At 37.8% G+C, this 18,237-nt stretch overlaps 2 protein-coding genes across 4 annotated transcripts; both read right to left on the bottom strand.

The window, feature by feature from the left end:
- Nucleotides 1–772: 772 nt before the first annotated feature.
- Nucleotides 773–6,633, bottom strand: LOC103720790 (uncharacterized). 3 transcript variants are annotated; one of them, XM_008810682.6, is made up of 12 exons: nucleotides 6,450–6,633; nucleotides 6,275–6,321; nucleotides 5,980–6,049; nucleotides 5,524–5,607; nucleotides 4,548–4,664; nucleotides 3,644–4,087; nucleotides 3,123–3,529; nucleotides 2,682–2,781; nucleotides 2,517–2,576; nucleotides 2,313–2,399; nucleotides 1,672–1,800; nucleotides 773–1,324 (listed from the first exon to the last, which is right to left on the bottom strand). In XM_008810682.6, exons 2-12 carry the CDS (start codon nucleotides 6,316–6,318, stop codon nucleotides 1,010–1,012), a joined length of 1,857 nt encoding a protein of 618 aa, XP_008808904.2. In that variant the 5' UTR covers nucleotides 6,319–6,321; nucleotides 6,450–6,633; the 3' UTR covers nucleotides 773–1,009. The 3 variants fall into 3 exon arrangements, with proteins under 3 accessions (XP_008808904.2, XP_038970264.1, XP_088575599.1); XM_039114336.2 differs by having other exon boundaries at nucleotides 913–1,324; nucleotides 2,517–2,594; nucleotides 6,450–6,589; XM_088719473.1 differs by lacking the exon at nucleotides 6,450–6,633 and having other exon boundaries at nucleotides 913–1,324; nucleotides 2,517–2,594; nucleotides 6,275–6,436.
- A 4,398-nt stretch (nucleotides 6,634–11,031) lies between these two features.
- On the bottom strand, nucleotides 11,032–16,211 carry LOC103720789 (putative hexosyltransferase MUCI70). Its single transcript, XM_008810680.4, has 6 exons — nucleotides 15,627–16,211; nucleotides 14,247–14,464; nucleotides 13,829–14,005; nucleotides 13,598–13,753; nucleotides 11,782–12,058; nucleotides 11,032–11,350 (listed from the first exon to the last, which is right to left on the bottom strand). The coding sequence occupies exons 1-6, from the start codon at nucleotides 15,955–15,957 to the stop codon at nucleotides 11,115–11,117; spliced, it is 1,395 nt and encodes a 464-aa protein (XP_008808902.1). The 5' UTR covers nucleotides 15,958–16,211; the 3' UTR covers nucleotides 11,032–11,114.
- Between the last annotated feature and the right edge of the window lie 2,026 nt (nucleotides 16,212–18,237).

The raw sequence follows: 18,237 nt of genomic DNA on the forward strand, positions 1-18,237 counted from the left end.
TACTTGAGTGGCTCTTCACCCAGTTCGATTAGATCAAGATTGAATGATGGAGGCTCCATGTTGATGTTCGAGCCATTAGATATGATCTACTATCTTTAAACTATTTTTACATAAAAAATTATATGATTTAGAAACTCCTAACCTATGCATCAAGTAATCAAAACATGAACAATTTAAGTAAAATGAAACAAATACAAGTTTCTTTAACTTCTTGATGCATAGACTAGAGATCATATCATAAAATTATATTAATTTTGATGTATACGCAATTTATAAGTAGTAGATCACGATTAACTGTTTGGATTATCTATGTGCAATCTCCGTTGTTCAATCTAAACCTGATGAGATCGGAGCGGAGATCTATCCGGGTGTTGGCAAGTTTACCACTCTCTCTATATATATATACTTAATTAATGAGTGAAAATTTAAATATTTTGGTAGGTAAATATGAGTTTATATAAAATAAATTGGCAGGATATAGGGTTTATATTTTCCAACCCCTTTATACATGAAGTATGTATGGGCTGAGAGTTTTGTTTTAATGTAAACCCAGCTTGGCCAAACCCTTTGCCACCCCTACTTGTGCAATTGTTTTTTCTAGATATATTCTAAATATGCATACTAAAATTTCATATATGTGCTCCCAATCTGGCGTCGCAATTCCTATTGCAATAATTGGTTGCAGCCTTCATGGAATTTAAGATATAGATGATTCCATCAGCTAAAATAATATGGACAAGCTATCCATTTTAGCACAAGAAAACCAATAATATCCTACCTTAGCATCATCGCTTGCATCAAAGTTTCATGAAGTTTAATTGATTTACAAATAATACAGTTTAGTGAGGCTTTATGTACACATGTATCGACCCTAGTTGTACCCCCCCCCCCCCCCCCCCCCCCCACCAAAACAAAAAAAAAGAGAAGAAAATAAACAATCAACTCATACCATTCTAATACACAAACTCCCAGCCCTTTTGTTTTCTCCCTCTCTTAATGATGTATTTGGTCAGTTAATCTGAGGAAAAGCTAACTCTCTTGATAGCAGATACCGAAATGTGAAATTGTAGGGTATCCACTCGATGACCTTGTTTGCTCTTCCTTGTAGGCATCTCTGCATGGCCATCCTAAGAGTCTCAGGAAGATAGCATTGAATCATGTCTACCAAACCCTGTGAACTTAATCTTGTGTCTTTTGCATATGCATCAATAACCTTTGGCAGAAGGATCTTCTGCTCCTTCCAAATAGCAACAGATGCACGAATGAATTCTTCTTTTGCAGCTTCTAGCTGTTGGAACAATCTCTTGGATGTATATATCCGGACCTGAAGATGCAACACCAGTTTCAGAAGAGACTAATTCTAGCACCAGTATTACAAGTTTGTAACTTTAATCAATACTGGCTTATTGTAGTAATTCTAATGATATCAGGTGGCCTATTCAAAATATAACTAGAATGTCGAGTGAATCCAGAAGTAAATAAAATACATGGAAAGGTTTATACGATATAATAAGAGATGGCAAGAGGAATTGCAATCCACATCGAGACCATTCTGGCTCAGGCTATGAAAAAAGAACATGCAACGATACAAAACCTTTTAGCTTAATCCTTTGCCAGCCATTTCATCCAGTGTAAATTTAAAATATAGCGAGATTACATGAAAAAGCTTACCGCAGGATCAGAATGACTTCCTGAACAAAGTGCAAAGCGTAGGAGAGGTTCTGGTTGCTCGATTGCATAGGCTCGCCACTCATCTCCAACTTTATACTTCATCCTTGGATTAAAAAATGTCCAAAGCCACTACAAATGAAAAATAGCCATTAGGTTTGTTTGGAATTGTTTGCCGAAGTATGGGTAAGCAGTTCAGTTGGTGTTATGGAAAATGAGAGAGCTTTAACTTCGCGAAAGCTGATTTTCCAGTGGATAATAACCAAATGGTTATCTTCTGCTGTGGTAGTACTATTAGATAATCATCATGTCTCTTAGAATCCGGGAGTCCTGAATTGTTTTTTGATGTCAAACCTTTTTTTTTGAAATGATTTAGATTTTTTTTTTTTCTTTTGATAAGAAAGGGAGGGAAGTCCTATCCAACTAAAATGGTTAAGAATTTTCACTTACTTTTAGTTACGATAGGAATAGCATGTCAGTATGCAAACTTCTCTTAAGATGCTAGATGCATAATTAGGGAAACTGAAACAATTACCATTGCTGAAGTTTGATATTCCAGAAAGCATGAAAATGAGCATCATTTGTGCTAAAAGGTACAAATTCTCAAAAATATAAGTAGATATTGAAAAGGATATGAGACAAACCTGTCCGGGACAATTTGTACGGCATCCTAGAATTGAACCCTGTATTGTTGCTGCACTTACAGAGCGACCACCTACTACGCACGTAGCCTGCAGTAAAGAGAATCAAGAGATCATGTCGAGGAGATTTGTCACTCCCTAATCACTCAACCAAACACACTTCTGTTTTCGGAGGTTAAGACCTGTGCAAATTGCCATTGTGATTACCTTGATGAGCAGTGATGCCTTTTTTGCATTATTTTGTGGAATGCCATATTCTAAATACACCTGCAGAGGCAGCACAAACTAGTACTAATTACGTCACACAAAAAATATTGGACATCAAATAGAGAACAGCATGATGAAGGTTTTACAATGATGGAGAATCATTACATGCATCATTAAGGCATTATGTATGTTGATCCAGAAGGCAAGCTTTTCTTCATTCTTCATCTTCCTTGGATCAACTGTTTCCAACTGGCGAATGATAGACCTGAATAAGTGATAAACATATGGTCAGAAATTAGAATAACCAACATGTCATGAATAGTCTGATTAGGTGCTAGAGTTAATTACCGAATCAATTAAATAATGGTAATAATGGGATTATTCAAAGAAACTAGTTGCAACAACAATTTCAAGATCAATTCTGTTTTTTTTTTGGCAAACATGCTTGGCAAAGCTTAGCAGGCAATAACAATTCTAGAAGGTACAGAGAATGAATCAAACAGGATTAAATATAATAAATAGATCAACCAAACTACTAATTTATACAGTAGCTAATAATTTCATACACATGATACAAACTGATAATACCAAAGTCAGGAGACTCACTTATAATTTTGTAGCAAGTCTTCAATGTCTTTCAACCTCCGACGATCCCTACATATCAAGGGCACCTCCACCATTGCATTGTATGGTCCACTAAACTCTTTTAATCCTTCAACTCGGAAAGGATTTATTAAACGAGCATCAAGAGTAGATTCTCTTTGATAGCCAGGACTCCACATTTCCCCCAAATACTGAGGAGATAATGCACTCATCGATGAAAAGGATGAAGTAGGAGAAGATGGGAGTCCATGATGAACTAAAGGAGGGTCAGCGAGTTTGCAGTATATAGCACTCATGCATCTAACCATATCCTCAGAAAGTTTATTAGGAGTCTCGGGAACATGATCCGCGATATTGGTACCAAGATATTCTGCTAAGCTTATCACCCCTGAAGTAGCATTCTGTTCTTCCTGTGCAGTAACAATCAAAAACCTCAATCAGAAGAAATTTCAGATAGGCATTCAGTTGGTTGTAGGAAAAGTGATAGACCATCTAGTGATAAGCAAAGCTGGAAGTCTATCCACCTCTAGAAAAGATAAAGGTTGAGAGTGGCATGAGCGAAGAGCTCTAGCTAGACTTTCTTCTGAAGGTGATATCCTAGCTGAACAAACTGCACGTTGTGAAAGCGAGGAATGACTCCGGTGAACACCAGGACCAGCTAGTTTTTCGTGGCATTTGACTTCATAAGCTTCATTCTCTGCGTTGGTAGCCCATTTCCGAGGGAGCTGTATCCGACTAGATTGAACTGCTGGAATTCTTCTACCATATGACATGTCATGCTTTGCAGCTTCTTGAGATGGACCTGGTTGGGTGCTCGATAGCTTTTCTGCTCTCTCTCCAACAGCAGGGGGAGATACCATGGATATTTGTTGATCAAAAGCTTTTCGATAGAGTGATAGCAGATACTGCTCTAAATGTGTAACTTCCAACTCTAACACGGCAATCTCCCTTATCAGTTCCTTGGCAGACTGAAGCAGATAAAAGTAGTATTAAATAACTTACCAAGAATAAGATAAATTAGTTAAGAAAGATATTAAATGAAGTCAGAATACACAAAATTCAAGTTCATAAATGAAAATCCTAATACAGCAATAGAATCGTTAACCCATAATTTTTAGGTATAAGGCTTAGTGAGAGCTTACCTGGATGTTATGTCACATATGAAAAAAACCCAAAGAAAGGAAAAATAGAAATGATCTCACATTGTTGTTTTATTCCATCAAATAATATAGAGAGTCAAGTGGGCCGACATAAGCACTCGGGCATATTCTTATGAAAATAATAAAAAGCAATTAATAGTTATAACAGCATCTACAACCCTAAACTCAAGATATTTTTGTGCAAATGAAACCTTCATGACATTGGTTCCTGAAGGGAAGTTATAAAAGAAAACTAAGCATCTACAGATAGCAAACAGAAAGGTGCTACCTTTGGCATCAAACTATCATTCGAAGAATCAAGAGCTGAACACCTAAATCCCAATGCTTTTTCTAGAGCACCATGCACCATCAACTGATCCTGCAGCCGTTTTTCAAGTAGCAGAATCTGCAGAGTAGGGACGGAATACGGCAAAATAATCAGTATGCAATGATAACATGAATTACCTTCTCTGAATCAACCGTGATTATCAAGAAATTTTCATTATCGGAAGAAATTTCGAGTTCCTCTCTAGTGCTCAAAGTGTGTGACGCTCTCTATCAAAGATTCTCCTCATTTACACGACAACCAAACGAGAAGCTGCAGTTTCTCATATGAGCTCAAACAGTTCAATTTAAAGAACCTGCTCCCAAGAAGAATGGCTAAGAGCATCACACGGTTTTCAGCCAAAACTAGGTCATGACCATTGCAGCATAAGGGTAATTGCAATAAATCATTCTTCACATACTGATAGACTTCTTTGCACTTAAAATACAGAGAATGGTTCCTGAGAGGAGAAAGGTCCAGTCACTTCTTGATATTTTGTATCAAAATAAGAAAACTCTCAGATCAAGGAACATTGCTTAATGTAGGCTTTGTCCATATATGTTTAAATATTGTTTAAATCAAGTAGAGATTTTACGATACTGATAAAATGCTATCAAATTCACTAAGAAATAGAAAAGGAACCTAAAATTTAAAGCCATCCACACCGAAGGATCATTGTGTTTGGTAAATGACAAAGTTGTCCAATGGCTTTGTCTTTTGAACATCCAGTGCTTGATGTTCAAAGGATCACAGGCTCGTTAGAGTCATAATTGGAGAGAAAAAGATAAAATGACTGAGTCAGCAATCAGCCAATCGAAGCTGATATTTGAGAGGAATTAACAACAAACCAAAAACTGACAGATGAAGATGTTGATAACTTGGTGAGCAAGACAAATTCCCATTATTCTTATTTCAGAGAGGTACAGGTTCCATTGCATACCTCTTGTTTCAAAGAGTGCTGGATCTCAGCATCAGGCAGTGGTTTCTTTTTCATGTTGAAATCTCCCTTGCCATTTCCCTTCTCCTAAAAACCAAATCAAATAAATAAATGTCTAGTATTACTTCTACGGGACAAAACTGGATTGACCATGGAGAAACAAATTCACTCCTGATCTAATCAAATAAAATCTTGCTGCTGCTAAGGCACCATCTTCAGAACATCATCTTTTCCCCTTAAGATGACTTAAAGGTTCCTTAGAAACCAAAAGCCACAAACATGGAAAAAAATAAGCTAAATTTTAATCTAAAGGCTAAGATCACCAAAGCTTAACACCATTACAATCAGAGTCATTGACCATAAGTTTTATTTTCCTCAGCATAAACAAACTTTGAAAACTTAGGATTCTAGATACAGGAGATGCTAAAATTGAGGGAAAGAAAATAAGATTTTTTTTACCTGCTTAACCTTTTGGAAGGCCTTAGGTGAAGAATCCAATTTATCTTCCCTAGCTCTCCTTTCAGAATCACTGTCATTGCAAAGCAACAGTTATCAACAAGGATGCATTTATTCAGAAATTAATGCCAAATCTTTCATAAACACACTAGATGCGCATCTATAAAATACCATATATTTTACAGCTAAAGTAACCTAACTTCAACTTTCCCAAAAATCTTTGGAGTACTCTAAGAACCAGTAACAGAGAAAAGAGAGAAAAATAAGTATAAACATATCTCCCTAAGAGATCAGCTACCTCTTGGAGCGCTTATGCCTTGAAGACATTTTGCTGGAGTTCATTGCCTGCAAAAAAAAGGCTTGCCTTAACGACACAGGTATACTTTATCAAAAGTAAATAAGTAATAGCATTGAAACAGTATGAAGACATCTAAGTCTTGAGAGAGAGAGAGAGAGAGAAGGAAGGTACTCACCAAAATGGGTTGGTCAGCACTAAGCAGCCAGAGAACCAAAGCCAGCGATCCAGGGGCCAGATTCGTTTTTAGATATCCCTACTTCCCATCAAAATCCAACATTCTTTCCTATGTGCAAAGCCACCACCCAAAGCATTCCCACCAATCAAACAATGACTCGGAAAAGGTCCGAGCTTAGCACGGTAAAGAGAACAACAGCTCCCCTCGCGAGTTTTTATAGCCCATAAATACTCCTGAAAGAAGCTATTTTGACCTTGACGTATTCTAAAATACGTTAACTTTTAATTTCCTTTCGGAGATATAAAAAAATAAAGGTGTCCCTTTTGTTGAAAGACGCATAGCATCGTAGTTGCAACAAATATCAACCATTCAGCCCTCCTTTGTCGACAAAAGTTTCAAGGGGTTTGAGAACATAAACAAAGTCTGGCTATCTGTGGGAACTGACGTTTGTCTAACTAGAATTTTAAATAAAACTATCAGCCAAAATCCAGTTACTGCTAAGTAAATGAAATGGTGGTACTGAATTCTAATGTCTGAAGTAATAAAGAAAAAAATCCAATTTTGGACCGCAATCCCAGTTTCAGTGCCATAAAAATCACTAAAATTTACTTTGTTTATCCACGTTTCAAGGTCCAGACCCTTAAGCTAGATTACTCCACATTAAAGACAAAAAGGGTTTTGTCCAGAGAATGTTAAAAAGCTTTTTAAAGGTGAAAAGTAAAGATAAACAGACCTCAAAAGGGACGAAAGTGAGGGATAAAGAGGCATTGGGTACTTCGAGTGGAACCGTCTCTGTTGGGTTTTTCCTTTTGTTTTGGACTAATAATCTTGAAAGAAAGCTCAAGATACCTAAGTTGTCTTCTGCTACAGAGAGCTTATTGTTTGTCAAAAGAATCAGTTTCTTAAATGATTTTGGTAGGCTTGGCCTTTTGCAATACCAAGGCAAGAGACAATTGGGGCAAGGTGGTCAGCACCACACATCCTTTTCCCCTCCAGTGACAGGAAAAAAGCTCAGCTTTTCAAAGTCCCACTGGAGTGCACAGAAGAAAATAACCCAAAGTCTCCCTGTCACCACTTGGCTTCGTAGCTTTGCATGTTGAGAGTATTCTATGCGAGCTTGGGTAGACCATGAGAATAGAATAAGAACTGACATGATGCACCTTGGAAAATTGGGTTTCTTTACTGCTTATTTTTTCTTATGGATCTTGACTGCTGCTGCTTCTAATACTACTCGGTCCTGCCGTCCTTGTTGAAGAAAATGCTATTCAATAAAATGTTTAATTATCTTCTCTTGTCTTTCGCCAGTCATCACATTAGTATTCTTATGAGGCTTAGCACTATAGTTTCACTTGTATCGGTTTCTTTTGGTACATTATTGAGATTCTAAACAATTTCTTGCCATGTTATCAGATTGCAATGTAGTCCTACTGTTGGTTCTTGAGAGGGCAAGTGTACTCCTTCTTCAGGACATAGTATATTATAGACTTATAGACGCTATCAAGCATTACATACATATAGACATGTCATATTATAGATTCACCTTTTGCTTTCTCACTTCTTTCTACTGTTGCAATTGCTACTTCTTTTGTGGGATGAAGTCTCCTGCATCTTTTTCATCGTGCTAATTACGATGCATGCAAGAGCTAGATGAGAATACCATCTTAACAATGCTACAGTTTAGTCAACTTGTACTTCAGAATTCCATTAAATATTATTACAAATCTAAGACCAATAAACATATTTAATCTTTTGCATCTAGATTTTGAAGCTGGGTACCCAAGTCATAGAAATTAATTGCCTTCTCAATAAATTATATTTTCACAGCCCAACAACTACATGATAGAGGATGATTAGAATACAAAAGAGTGACAGACATACTCGTAGTTTCATGTAATAATGGAGCTGTTAATGCAAAGTTTTTAATTCAGATGTCACATGGATAACAAAACCCTTTTAAGCTTTATAGATTGAGATCCAGAAAGATGCTCTTGTGCGATGTAGTCATGCACTAGAATAAATTCCATCCAAGGTCTGCCTAGGCAGGCTTTGTAGCTCTGCTGTTCTTTACTTGAAGGTCAAAGGCAACAGAATCTCAACTCCACTCTCTCCAAAATCTGACATAAGCCTAGTTTTGTTGTTACCGATCTTCTGATTGATATTGTCATTTGTCATACAAATAGTACTCTTTGGAAGGAGAAACGATTCCCTTGCTTTTACTGTATGTCTGTATCACCTCTTCAATCCTTCTGTCACGATTCCAAGATTAAGTTCTTCAAGAGAGAAATAATGGCAATTTAGATTGCTCAAAACGAGAGTTTTACCAAAACAATTAAATGATAGAAGCTATAAGAATCTATTTGAAAAGGCGTCTAGTTAAGAGAGGAAACATATAAAGTAATTCATGCAAATTACTAAAGTTTAAAAGGTCATTCGTCACTGCTACCAATAAAACTAAAGGGAGATAAAAGAAAAAAGAGAAGGCCATGGAGAAAGAGCCAGATACGCTGCTGTTGTAGAGAGAAAAACAACATCAGCGGGAATCAGGGTCGCTTCTCCCGGGGTGTCATAAAGCTCGCAGGGGGATGTGTGCTTGATTGATAAGCAGCGAGAGAAGAGAAGTGAAAGCGAGAGCGTTTAGATTCGAGGCCAAAACAGCCGGCAAAAGCATGTATTTTCGCCACTTTTTAATCCAAAGTTGAAATATTTTACAAGGCCACCAGTTGGATTTTCGTTGGGCGTAGACGACAAGAGAACTTTCCGAAAGGAATTAGACAAGGAGTCAAATGGTGGGCAGCTTTTAGTTGCAGAGCCGGTGGACAGGTGATGGCCAAAGAGAGGCCAATACCAGCTCTTACCACTAAACCATCTACCACTTTCTTGGATCCTCTTCACCCTATTGAGCAACAGCCTAAGGTCCTAGTGTGAAAGCGGCCATGCATAAAGATAGTCTTGGTGCATGATAAATTATAAGAAATGCTAAAAAGTGCTGCTTTACAGTATTGAACTGAGGATCTAGTCTGAATTAGTATCTTGCTACATAGTTTTTTTTTAACTTGATTAAGTTGCAGGAAATATTTCTATTGCTGTATATGGACCAAAGAATGCCGCCCAAAGACCAGGAAACCGTGCATGTAATGCAAGATGATGACTGCAATCACAATGGATGAAATTTTGTAAAAAACTATGTGGAATTAATTATCGTAGTTCTCTTGGTTATAAGAAAGAGGTGGTGAGGACTGAAGGAGGAGGACTGTATTAATCAGAGAACAAAAGAAGTGCAATTTTAGAGGGAAGAGAAGTATGAAGGTGGAGCAAGGTCGCACGAGCGACGAACTAAGATTTTGCATTGAAATAATAATAAAGATTATAATTGCTGTAATGCTCGTATCAGAAGTATGCTAATGATAAGAATAAAAGATCTAGCTGCTGGAAATCAACCTACATGGTTTGTTCGTTCATTATTTCATGGCAGAGATGAGACTCCACCGTACATGTCATGATCATTCACAAACAAGCTCACACTATGGACAAAGCCAAAGAATGTTAGCAAACTCTGCTCCAATGAGATTGCCATAATGATAGAACAACAAAGTGGTTGCCCGACATCCACTGAAAATTGCACCTCACCCTACCATTCAGATCTACACAAATTCAGGCAGTTTTTTTGTTAAAAAAAATAATAAAACAGCTCAGGAACCCGGAAAACCTGGTTTAATCACCTGGCCTGGTTTGGTTTAAAAATTGAATTGTCCACTCTGCAAATGTAGTAGCTAGCCAGTCACCTATTATAATAAAGCATCATGAATCATTGTAGTAACCCACATGCTTCCTTGCAAGAATGCTCAGCGAAGTCTTGTAAACACATGCCTATGGGTGAAAATCTCATTTCAAGACACTGGAAGGAAAGAGAACACCTGATGATATCAGAATTGACACCTTATCATATCAGAATTGGTGTTAGCCAAGAACCCTAGACCACCGTAGGCTAGGGTCCAACCGATAAACATATCATGCTTCAGAAGATTCAGGTTAACTCTTCTTAAGATATACCCCAAATTACATCAAGCAGATCCTAAGCCAGAAACAAGGTTCAGAAGCCACCATCTGCTGGTTTGGTTAGGCCATGAAAAACAAAATGAATGAACAGTATCAAGCACTCAAACAATCATACAAGTCATTTAATTAAAAATAGGTACTATGCACTGTACCAGCTGAATTGCTCTCAATTTGCCCCAAAAACAAACGGAATTGTACAGGCTCAAGTCCTGAGACAGCCACTTTGTACGACAAAATACCAAATTTTAGATCTGTCCCAAATTTGCCCCTCCCAGACCATGGATTGCTGGGATTCTAACTGCGTATGGCCCTTTTAAGCTGAGAGCAATTTAGTCTACAAAGACAATTTGGTCTAAAACAAGTATGAGGTGGTATTCTTTTACATGGAAAGGAGGTTTAAAAACCACTCCTTGTTTCTGCATTGGGTAAGAAAGGCAAGAATTCTTCTGGATGGTAGGTCATTCTGAAGATGGGCTACATAAATAACTTAAACCTTACACCAAGCAACCATGCACCAAATAAAGGATGAAAAAGAAGACATTATTAATTAATGCAGCTACCTGCAAATGAATAAGATACATGCATTGCAGAACAGTCTCGAATCCTCAGCTAGTTAGTCCTTACAAGAGGCTTCACCTTGCGCTTGTGGCCCATACTGTTCACAAGATCTTTGCGGGCGCATACAGGAAACATATAAAGGCCTGGCACCTTTAATCTTCTGAGAACATAGGGAAAACTTAGCTGATCACGTGATGTAAACCGGACCACCTCATTGAACCAAAGACACATGAAGAGATTCGTCATTGGTGTGTGCTCCCTCACAATCACAGAAGCTTCAGCTAAAGCTGCACACAGCAACACATTACTAATGCATCAGTTTTCCTTTCTGGAAATCAGATATAACATAAAACATTACATACAGACAAATGGTTTCTAGAATAGGTGCATTTCTGAATATGGCTCACTCTAGAGAGAAGAACAATTAACCCCATAATGGGATGAGCTGAGTTGTATTCAATCTGACCTGAGTATTCGCTCATCCTCAACTGAAAAGCATATTTCAACCTGGCAGCATATCAGAGGCTGCCACACATCCATCCAAGGTTACCCTAAATCTAGTTCAAATGAAACTCTAGCTAACCATCAAACTTTATAGTGACTAGCATCAAGATCTTGGCCTGTATGACCTACTCTTCTCACAATGCTCTCCAAGACACAGACACAATGATCCATATTTCAGTATATGTAAACTTAAAAGGTATGATTAGAAGCAAACCTTTCTTCCCATTGAATCTTTTATCATCACGAATACCATCTTGCCGGTACTGATTTAACTGCACCTCCACTTCTTCTGGGGTTGCTTTGTGTTTTTTAACAATGGCCTTTCCCTCATCATACAGACTACTGCGTGCTCCATGCTCAGATATGGCAAGGACGGAATTTGTACGCCAAAGTAGTGCTTCCAGAACACCTAATGGATCTCTTCGAAATTGAGACTTTGAGTCTACCCAAATCGAATACCTTGCTTCAGGAAAAAGACGATGGCTCAACATCTGTAGAAGTAAATAAGAATGTCATCTAATGCACTAACAAAATCTGAAGCAAACTGTTCCTACAAGGAGAGTATTCAATACGCAGAAAACTGAACAACTAGCTGAGCCTATTTTAAATATTGCAGTGTACTGTCAAGATGAAGGGTGACAAGTTCCATTTTCTAGCCAACTGGATAGATGGAAAATAGACATCCATCACTTTCAGGAAAACCATACATAAACAAGATAATAACAGAGTTTCCATCAATTATTTTCACTATGGAAACAAAAACTATCACAAATGGCTTTTTACTTTCTTCTAGGAAAAAAGATATCCAGATTTTTGAGAGATACAGGTGTATCGAGGATTGGTTTTGTTAATTGTAAATCTCACCAACCAACAGAAAATAGACATCCATCACTTTCAGGAAAACCATACATAAACAAGATAATAACAGAGTTTCCATCAATTATTTTCACTATGGAAACAAAAACTATCACAAATAGCTTTTTACTTTCTTCTAGGAAAAAAAGATATCCAGATTTTTGAGAGATACAGGTGTATCGAGGATTGGTTTTGTTAATTGTAAATCTCAACAACCAACAGAATTGTGTGAAACCTCTATTAAACAGTTTCTAACCATAAACCACTGCCACAATTAATGGCTTTCATACCTAGGAAAATAAAATATATGAAACAAATTCAACTTTTCCTTTGTCAATAAAGCACAAGTAGTGAACTGTTCTCAACTTAACACCATATCATGCTCTATAGTAAAATGATTTGGCATAAGTAAAATAAATTTTCCTCCTTATCATTTTAGTAAATTATGCATCAAATATTGAAGAGATAAATGGAAGATACATGTAACACAATTAGAACTTGCTAGAGTAAATGGAGAAGTGCCTCTAGGGTATCCTGTGATTGATGCATACCTTAAAGACTTACGAAAAGATTATATAGGACTATAATAAAGGCCTCAAGTGTTGTATGACTTGGAATGTTGGGCAATAAAGAGGGTTCAGAAAGAATGTTGAGTATGGTAGAAATGAGAATATTAAGATGAATGTGTAATAAAACTAGAAAGAATAAGTTGAGAGATGAATATATTAGAGCATCTGAAGGAGTTGCAGAAGTTAAGGACAAAGTGATGGAAAATCGACTGACATGCTATGGATATGTGCAAGAAAGAATTTAGGGGCCATCAATAAAAAGAGGTATTTTAATATGTATTGAAAGATGTAGGACGAGTGGAAGATCTAAGGTAACATAGATGGAAATTTTGAGCGAAGGTTTGGGAAAGCTTGAAATAAGCCAGTATAGGTGGCATTAATATAGAGATTCTTGGTGAATGCAGACCCATAAAACCAAACTTAGTAGTTGGGGTATGGCTTGGTGGTTATGGTTATGTATTAAAAAAAATGAAAAAAGCATTAAAGAAACGATGAAGATACTGCCTGAAAATACCGAAAGTCAGTGAACATCTCAAAATATTTGCAAGAAGATCATCATAAACATTGAGCAATTAGTATGATTTACATTCACAACTTTTTCTTTACCTTTGGGATTTTTCCATTCAACCGTTGATCAGCAAAAGGAAGATCCCTAACAACCACAATACGCCATTTACCAATCACATGATCATCACCAATTACTTTTCCTTCTGCTTCCTGAGCTGAGTGAGTGATTTCATCCCAAAATGCCACATAGCAAACCTGTGTTAAAACAAGATCTATACATAAGCAGGCAGAATGTCAAAACTAATGAAATAGAACTTCGCAAAATAAAACCTTTTCAAGTGATGCCTCCGTCATCCCAATAGGTTGGTAGAGATCATCCCCGCCACCAAATGCACATGTAGATACAACAGCTTTGCAGGTTCGCATGTAACTTTTGTCATCATCAGAGATCTTAAACCCTCCATTTTCACTGTAGAAACCACAATGCACTACAGTAGTTTCATTCACCTGAAAACGATCATAAGTGCATGTAACCTATATGCTAAAGTAAACCAAAATATAAAAAAGCACAGCCAGGGAGGAAGGTCCATCACAATTTGCAAGGCAGTAATTTAGGCAGAACTTAGCCTTTACATTATAATATGGTAAGTATCATTGCAATAAGATACTCTGGGCACCAAATTTCAAAAGGAATTTTGTGCAAAATGTACTCTTAAACACTAAATATTCATTAGGATCAGAATAGAACCTTGAAACTTTGTTCTCTCTCATTGAGTGTTTGATTTCCAGTGAATAAATTAAATCTTGTGGCTCCAGCATATTGGGGCAAAAGCATGGCATTGCCTGCAATGTGGTGTTCTCCTGAATCTGATTTATATACAACTCTCTTAATGGGAACATTGTCTTCTGCACTAGCAGGGAACTCCAGTGTCCGAATTTTTTCAGGACTGAGGATCTTCAGGCAAGCTGTCAAATCCAGAAAATAATTCTATAAGAAAAGAAGCTCTAAACTTGGATTGAGCACCTGAAGGTACAAAGAGCAGACTAACATAATAAAGTGGGGAAAATTCTTCTATAATGGGGAAACAGGCAGATTGAGCCTGTTAGGGATGCTTCTGAAAGTGAAGATAAACAGAAAGACTACACAGTACACATTCAGTAATCCAGGAACAAACATTTTGAACCACTACTTATCATTCTACCGCCTCACGTGTCTGATATCCATCATACATGGGTCCATGCACATGGCTAACTGATCAAGATCAACATCCATATCCACAAATGTCAGCTCATGAGATTGAGACCAGCTCAAAAGCAAAAGCTGGGTATAGGTAAGGCTGGCATGTTTCAACAAAAAATAACAGTTGGATGAACATGTAAATATAATATAATGTTCAACAGTCATAAGCATATAATTTGAAGGTAGCACCACGGATCTACCTCTACAACTTGTAGCTTTTTCACTTCAAAATCATCTTCAAAAATAGGAAGGTGAATCTCTCCCTCTATTCCCTCTAAAATTCTTGCAACTCATACACTTCCCCTCTGAAACAATCCTAGTAGCATCTCTTGTCTATGGGAGTTAGGCCTATGAACAGTTCTTCAAATATAGTCACTAATATCACCACATATTCTTCTTAAGAATATCTTATAATATACAAAAGTTTTACTCCATGGTGGAAACAAGACATACCTTTTCTTCTTTTCCTTAATTTTGACCCATAATTTGGGGATAAAACAATAACATCTAAAGCGTCCTTTTACCTCATTGATCATGTTGCTTGGATTATGTGCATAAATAAATAAATGACATATAACACTGCATTGCCACAAGTTTACAATTTCCTAATGCAATTATCAGTTTGAAACCATATTTTGAAACATGAAACTCCTTCCAAGGTTGGATCCCCAAAATTTTTGCAAGACAAGCAAATTGCCTAGAGGATATGACATATCCTAAATCCACACAATTATAATTCGTTCCTACTAAATTACCAAAAGTTAGGGCTTTTTAGACCAAAAAACACAAAGATGAAATCTTTCGTCCTTTCAAGTAATTTATAAGTGCAAAAACACGAAAAAATCCAGAAAAGAAAAGAACAAACCAGCGATTCGAAAATCATCTTACGCTCTCTAATGCCATTGACGAGTCTGGTGGTGGGGTTGAGGCGGGTTAGTTTCCGAGTCGACTCCTTTATTGAGACGGGTTCCGATTTGGGCTCCGCCTGGGGTTTCCTCGCCAGTTTCGAGCTCTCGACGAGGAGCAGCGCTATTGCCGGGAGGAAGAGGAGCACCGTCCACCACCGTATCGCCTTCCTCACGATTCTCTGGCAGAGCTCGCGCCGCCCACGGAAGCGGGGCTTCTTGCGCTTCTGGCGGGCCCGGACCCGCATTCGGCCGGCGACCTCGTCGTCGTCGGAGACGGATATGGAGATGCTGTTGAGCATCGAGGAGGACATGGGCGGTGAGAGGGCAATCGAGAAGAGGTATTGGGGAACGTAGAATTAGGGCTTGAGGGCCTTCTTTCTCTCTTCGAGAGGAAAGCTTTCTGTCGCCTCGAACACGGAGGTCCAACTTCCGAGCGGTAGGATAACTGGGATAAGAGGAGCCGGAATAACTCGGTCCGGATGACGGTTGGGAACTTGGAATTTATCCCCCCGAATTAAGTCGACTCACAAAAGGAGAAGAAAACATTCCCCGGTACGCACACCAAACAAATCGGATAGTGCGATTTTTATTGTTCGCGTCCATTTTTTAAGTGACTTCCCATCCTAACGAAGTCCATTCATCTCGTGATTTAAAAAACAAAAAAAAATATATAAAACATCATCCATGAAGCCATCTGTCTATAGCCTCTCTTCTTTCTTTCTTTTTCTTTTTTTTTTTTTTTTTTTTTTGCCGAGTTATCCTTCCCTCTCCATTCGTCTATAAGACATTCTACTCCTTTAAATCTTCTTCCCCATAAAGATGTATGGTCCAATGATGTATCACATGGTCATGAAATATATACTGGTGAACACCATATTCTAGATACTATGTATCGATTTACTTTGATATATGTATTTGATCGCTGCTATATCAAATAAATTTAAAGTATGTAACAAAATTCGTTCAGTATATATCACTTGGACATGTACTATGTACTGATAAACATAATATTCTAGGAATTGTGTACCAATTTGTCTGTATGTGTATATTGCTCATTGGATGACTAATTTGTTAGATATGTATTATGACTATTATCTGATCACCTGTTATATACTGAAGAACACAGTCCATAGCTACGTGGAGGAAGAGATGCAATATATGGAAGGGGAAGAAAGAGACTCAGGGAGAAGAAGGAAAGCCTCACGGATGGTGGAGAGGAAAGGATGACTTACAAGAAAGAAAAGAGGGATACAGGCAGATAACTTCACGAATGATGCTTCCCATTTTTTTTTTCAAAATTAAGTTTCGGGATGGGTGGACTCCATTGGTAGAAGGAATTTCATACCACATGATAGAATACATGGTAAAAAAGAAAGACTGCTTCATACAATCCCTTCTAATGTGCATATCAAGGGATATTGGTTTGAGGTGCAGTGGTTATAAAGATGCAAAAGGATATGATGCTGTTTCACTATGACTACCTCCCAGAATCACTCATTTCCCCGTTCTCAGCACCAGTCTTTCAAGACGATCTGCAATTGGTAGGGTATGCCGGCAGCGGGGATTACATGGATGATAGAAAGCCTGTGTACAAGCACACACACACTAGTGTTGTGAGCTAGGAGTGGAGTGGAACTGCCAGAGCCGGCTCAACCCTTAAGCGTCTTAGGCGGTCGCTCAAGACTCCGGCCCAAAGAAGATCCACTGTAGAAAAGACCTCAAAGACAAAATAGCCTTAGGCTCCTAAATACATCAGGCCGCTCCTGGGTATTGTTTAGCATTTTTCAATTCAAAAGTATAAATAAATGCGAAAGGCTTGAAAACCACAAGCTTATATATTTTAAAAAGTGAAGAACTCGGGCAAACTCCATTACTATTTGCGTCTATATTAAGCATGCCCCAGCCTGCTCGAGTTTTGTTTTTTTTTTCCCAAAACACTCAGCTAATACTCGATCCAAGAGTCTATGTTAATCTTGCTTGAAACCACGCTCACACCATCTCAAAGGAGACCAACTCTATGAAGCCTGTTTTAGCTAAAACAGGCCGACTGATTTTTGTTCAGCCAAATCACAGTAGAGCACAGTTCCTGAGATATTTGTCGAAATTCAAGTGTAGCACCTGCTCGACTCCAAGGAGGGGAGTTAACCATAACACTATGGCTCCATTTGCAACTAGATGTCATTCTTTTGTTCCTTTATAAGTGAAGATCCAAGGGCTTTCTATTGAACAGTTCTTGGCATGCTTGCTTCCATGTGGTACCATGGTCTGATGGCAGTTTTCTCACCTGCTGTCTCATGGAGGTATTTTCTCCGCTTTTGAAGTGGTTTGATGATGGTTAAATAATGGATAAACATGATTTAATGAGAGAGAATAAATACTGCACAAGACCTTACCAAAGTTTGGGGTTAGAACGGAGAGGGTCCTGTACAATCACAGATGCAACACAATAGTAAAATGGATCGAATACTATCTGTTCGGATCCATTTTTATATCCAAATTTATCCGAATATGGATATAAATTTGAGCATCCGACTAATATATGTATCCATATCTATATCCGTAAAAAATAGATATGGATATCTATAGACAAT

This window comes from Phoenix dactylifera, chromosome 1 (genome assembly GCF_051530095.1).
Source record: "Phoenix dactylifera cultivar Ajwa chromosome 1, Ajwa_hap1_PhDact_Kaust_v1.1, whole genome shotgun sequence".
Taxonomy (NCBI): Eukaryota; Viridiplantae; Streptophyta; class Magnoliopsida; order Arecales; family Arecaceae; genus Phoenix; species Phoenix dactylifera.

Coding starts and splice junctions, on each gene's coding strand:
- LOC103720790 (XM_039114336.2), bottom strand. CDS start 6,318: ATGAACTCCAGCAAAATGTCTTCAAGGCATAAGCGCTCCAAGAG. Junction 2,595..2,681: donor ATAATGCCTTAATGATGCAT/GTAATGATTCTC, acceptor AATTAGTACTAG/TTTGTGCTGCCTCTGCAGGT. Junction 1,325..1,671: donor GAAGTCATTCTGATCCTGCG/GTAAGCTTTTTC, acceptor TTGCATCTTCAG/GTCCGGATATATACATCCAA.
- LOC103720789 (XM_008810680.4), bottom strand. CDS start 15,957: ATGTCCTCCTCGATGCTCAACAGCATCTCCATATCCGTCTCCGACGAC. Junction 14,465..15,626: donor CGTCAATGGCATTAGAGAGC/GTAAGATGATTT, acceptor TGGATTTGACAG/CTTGCCTGAAGATCCTCAGT. Junction 11,351..11,781: donor AAGATTCAATGGGAAGAAAG/GTTTGCTTCTAA, acceptor TGCTGTGTGCAG/CTTTAGCTGAAGCTTCTGTG.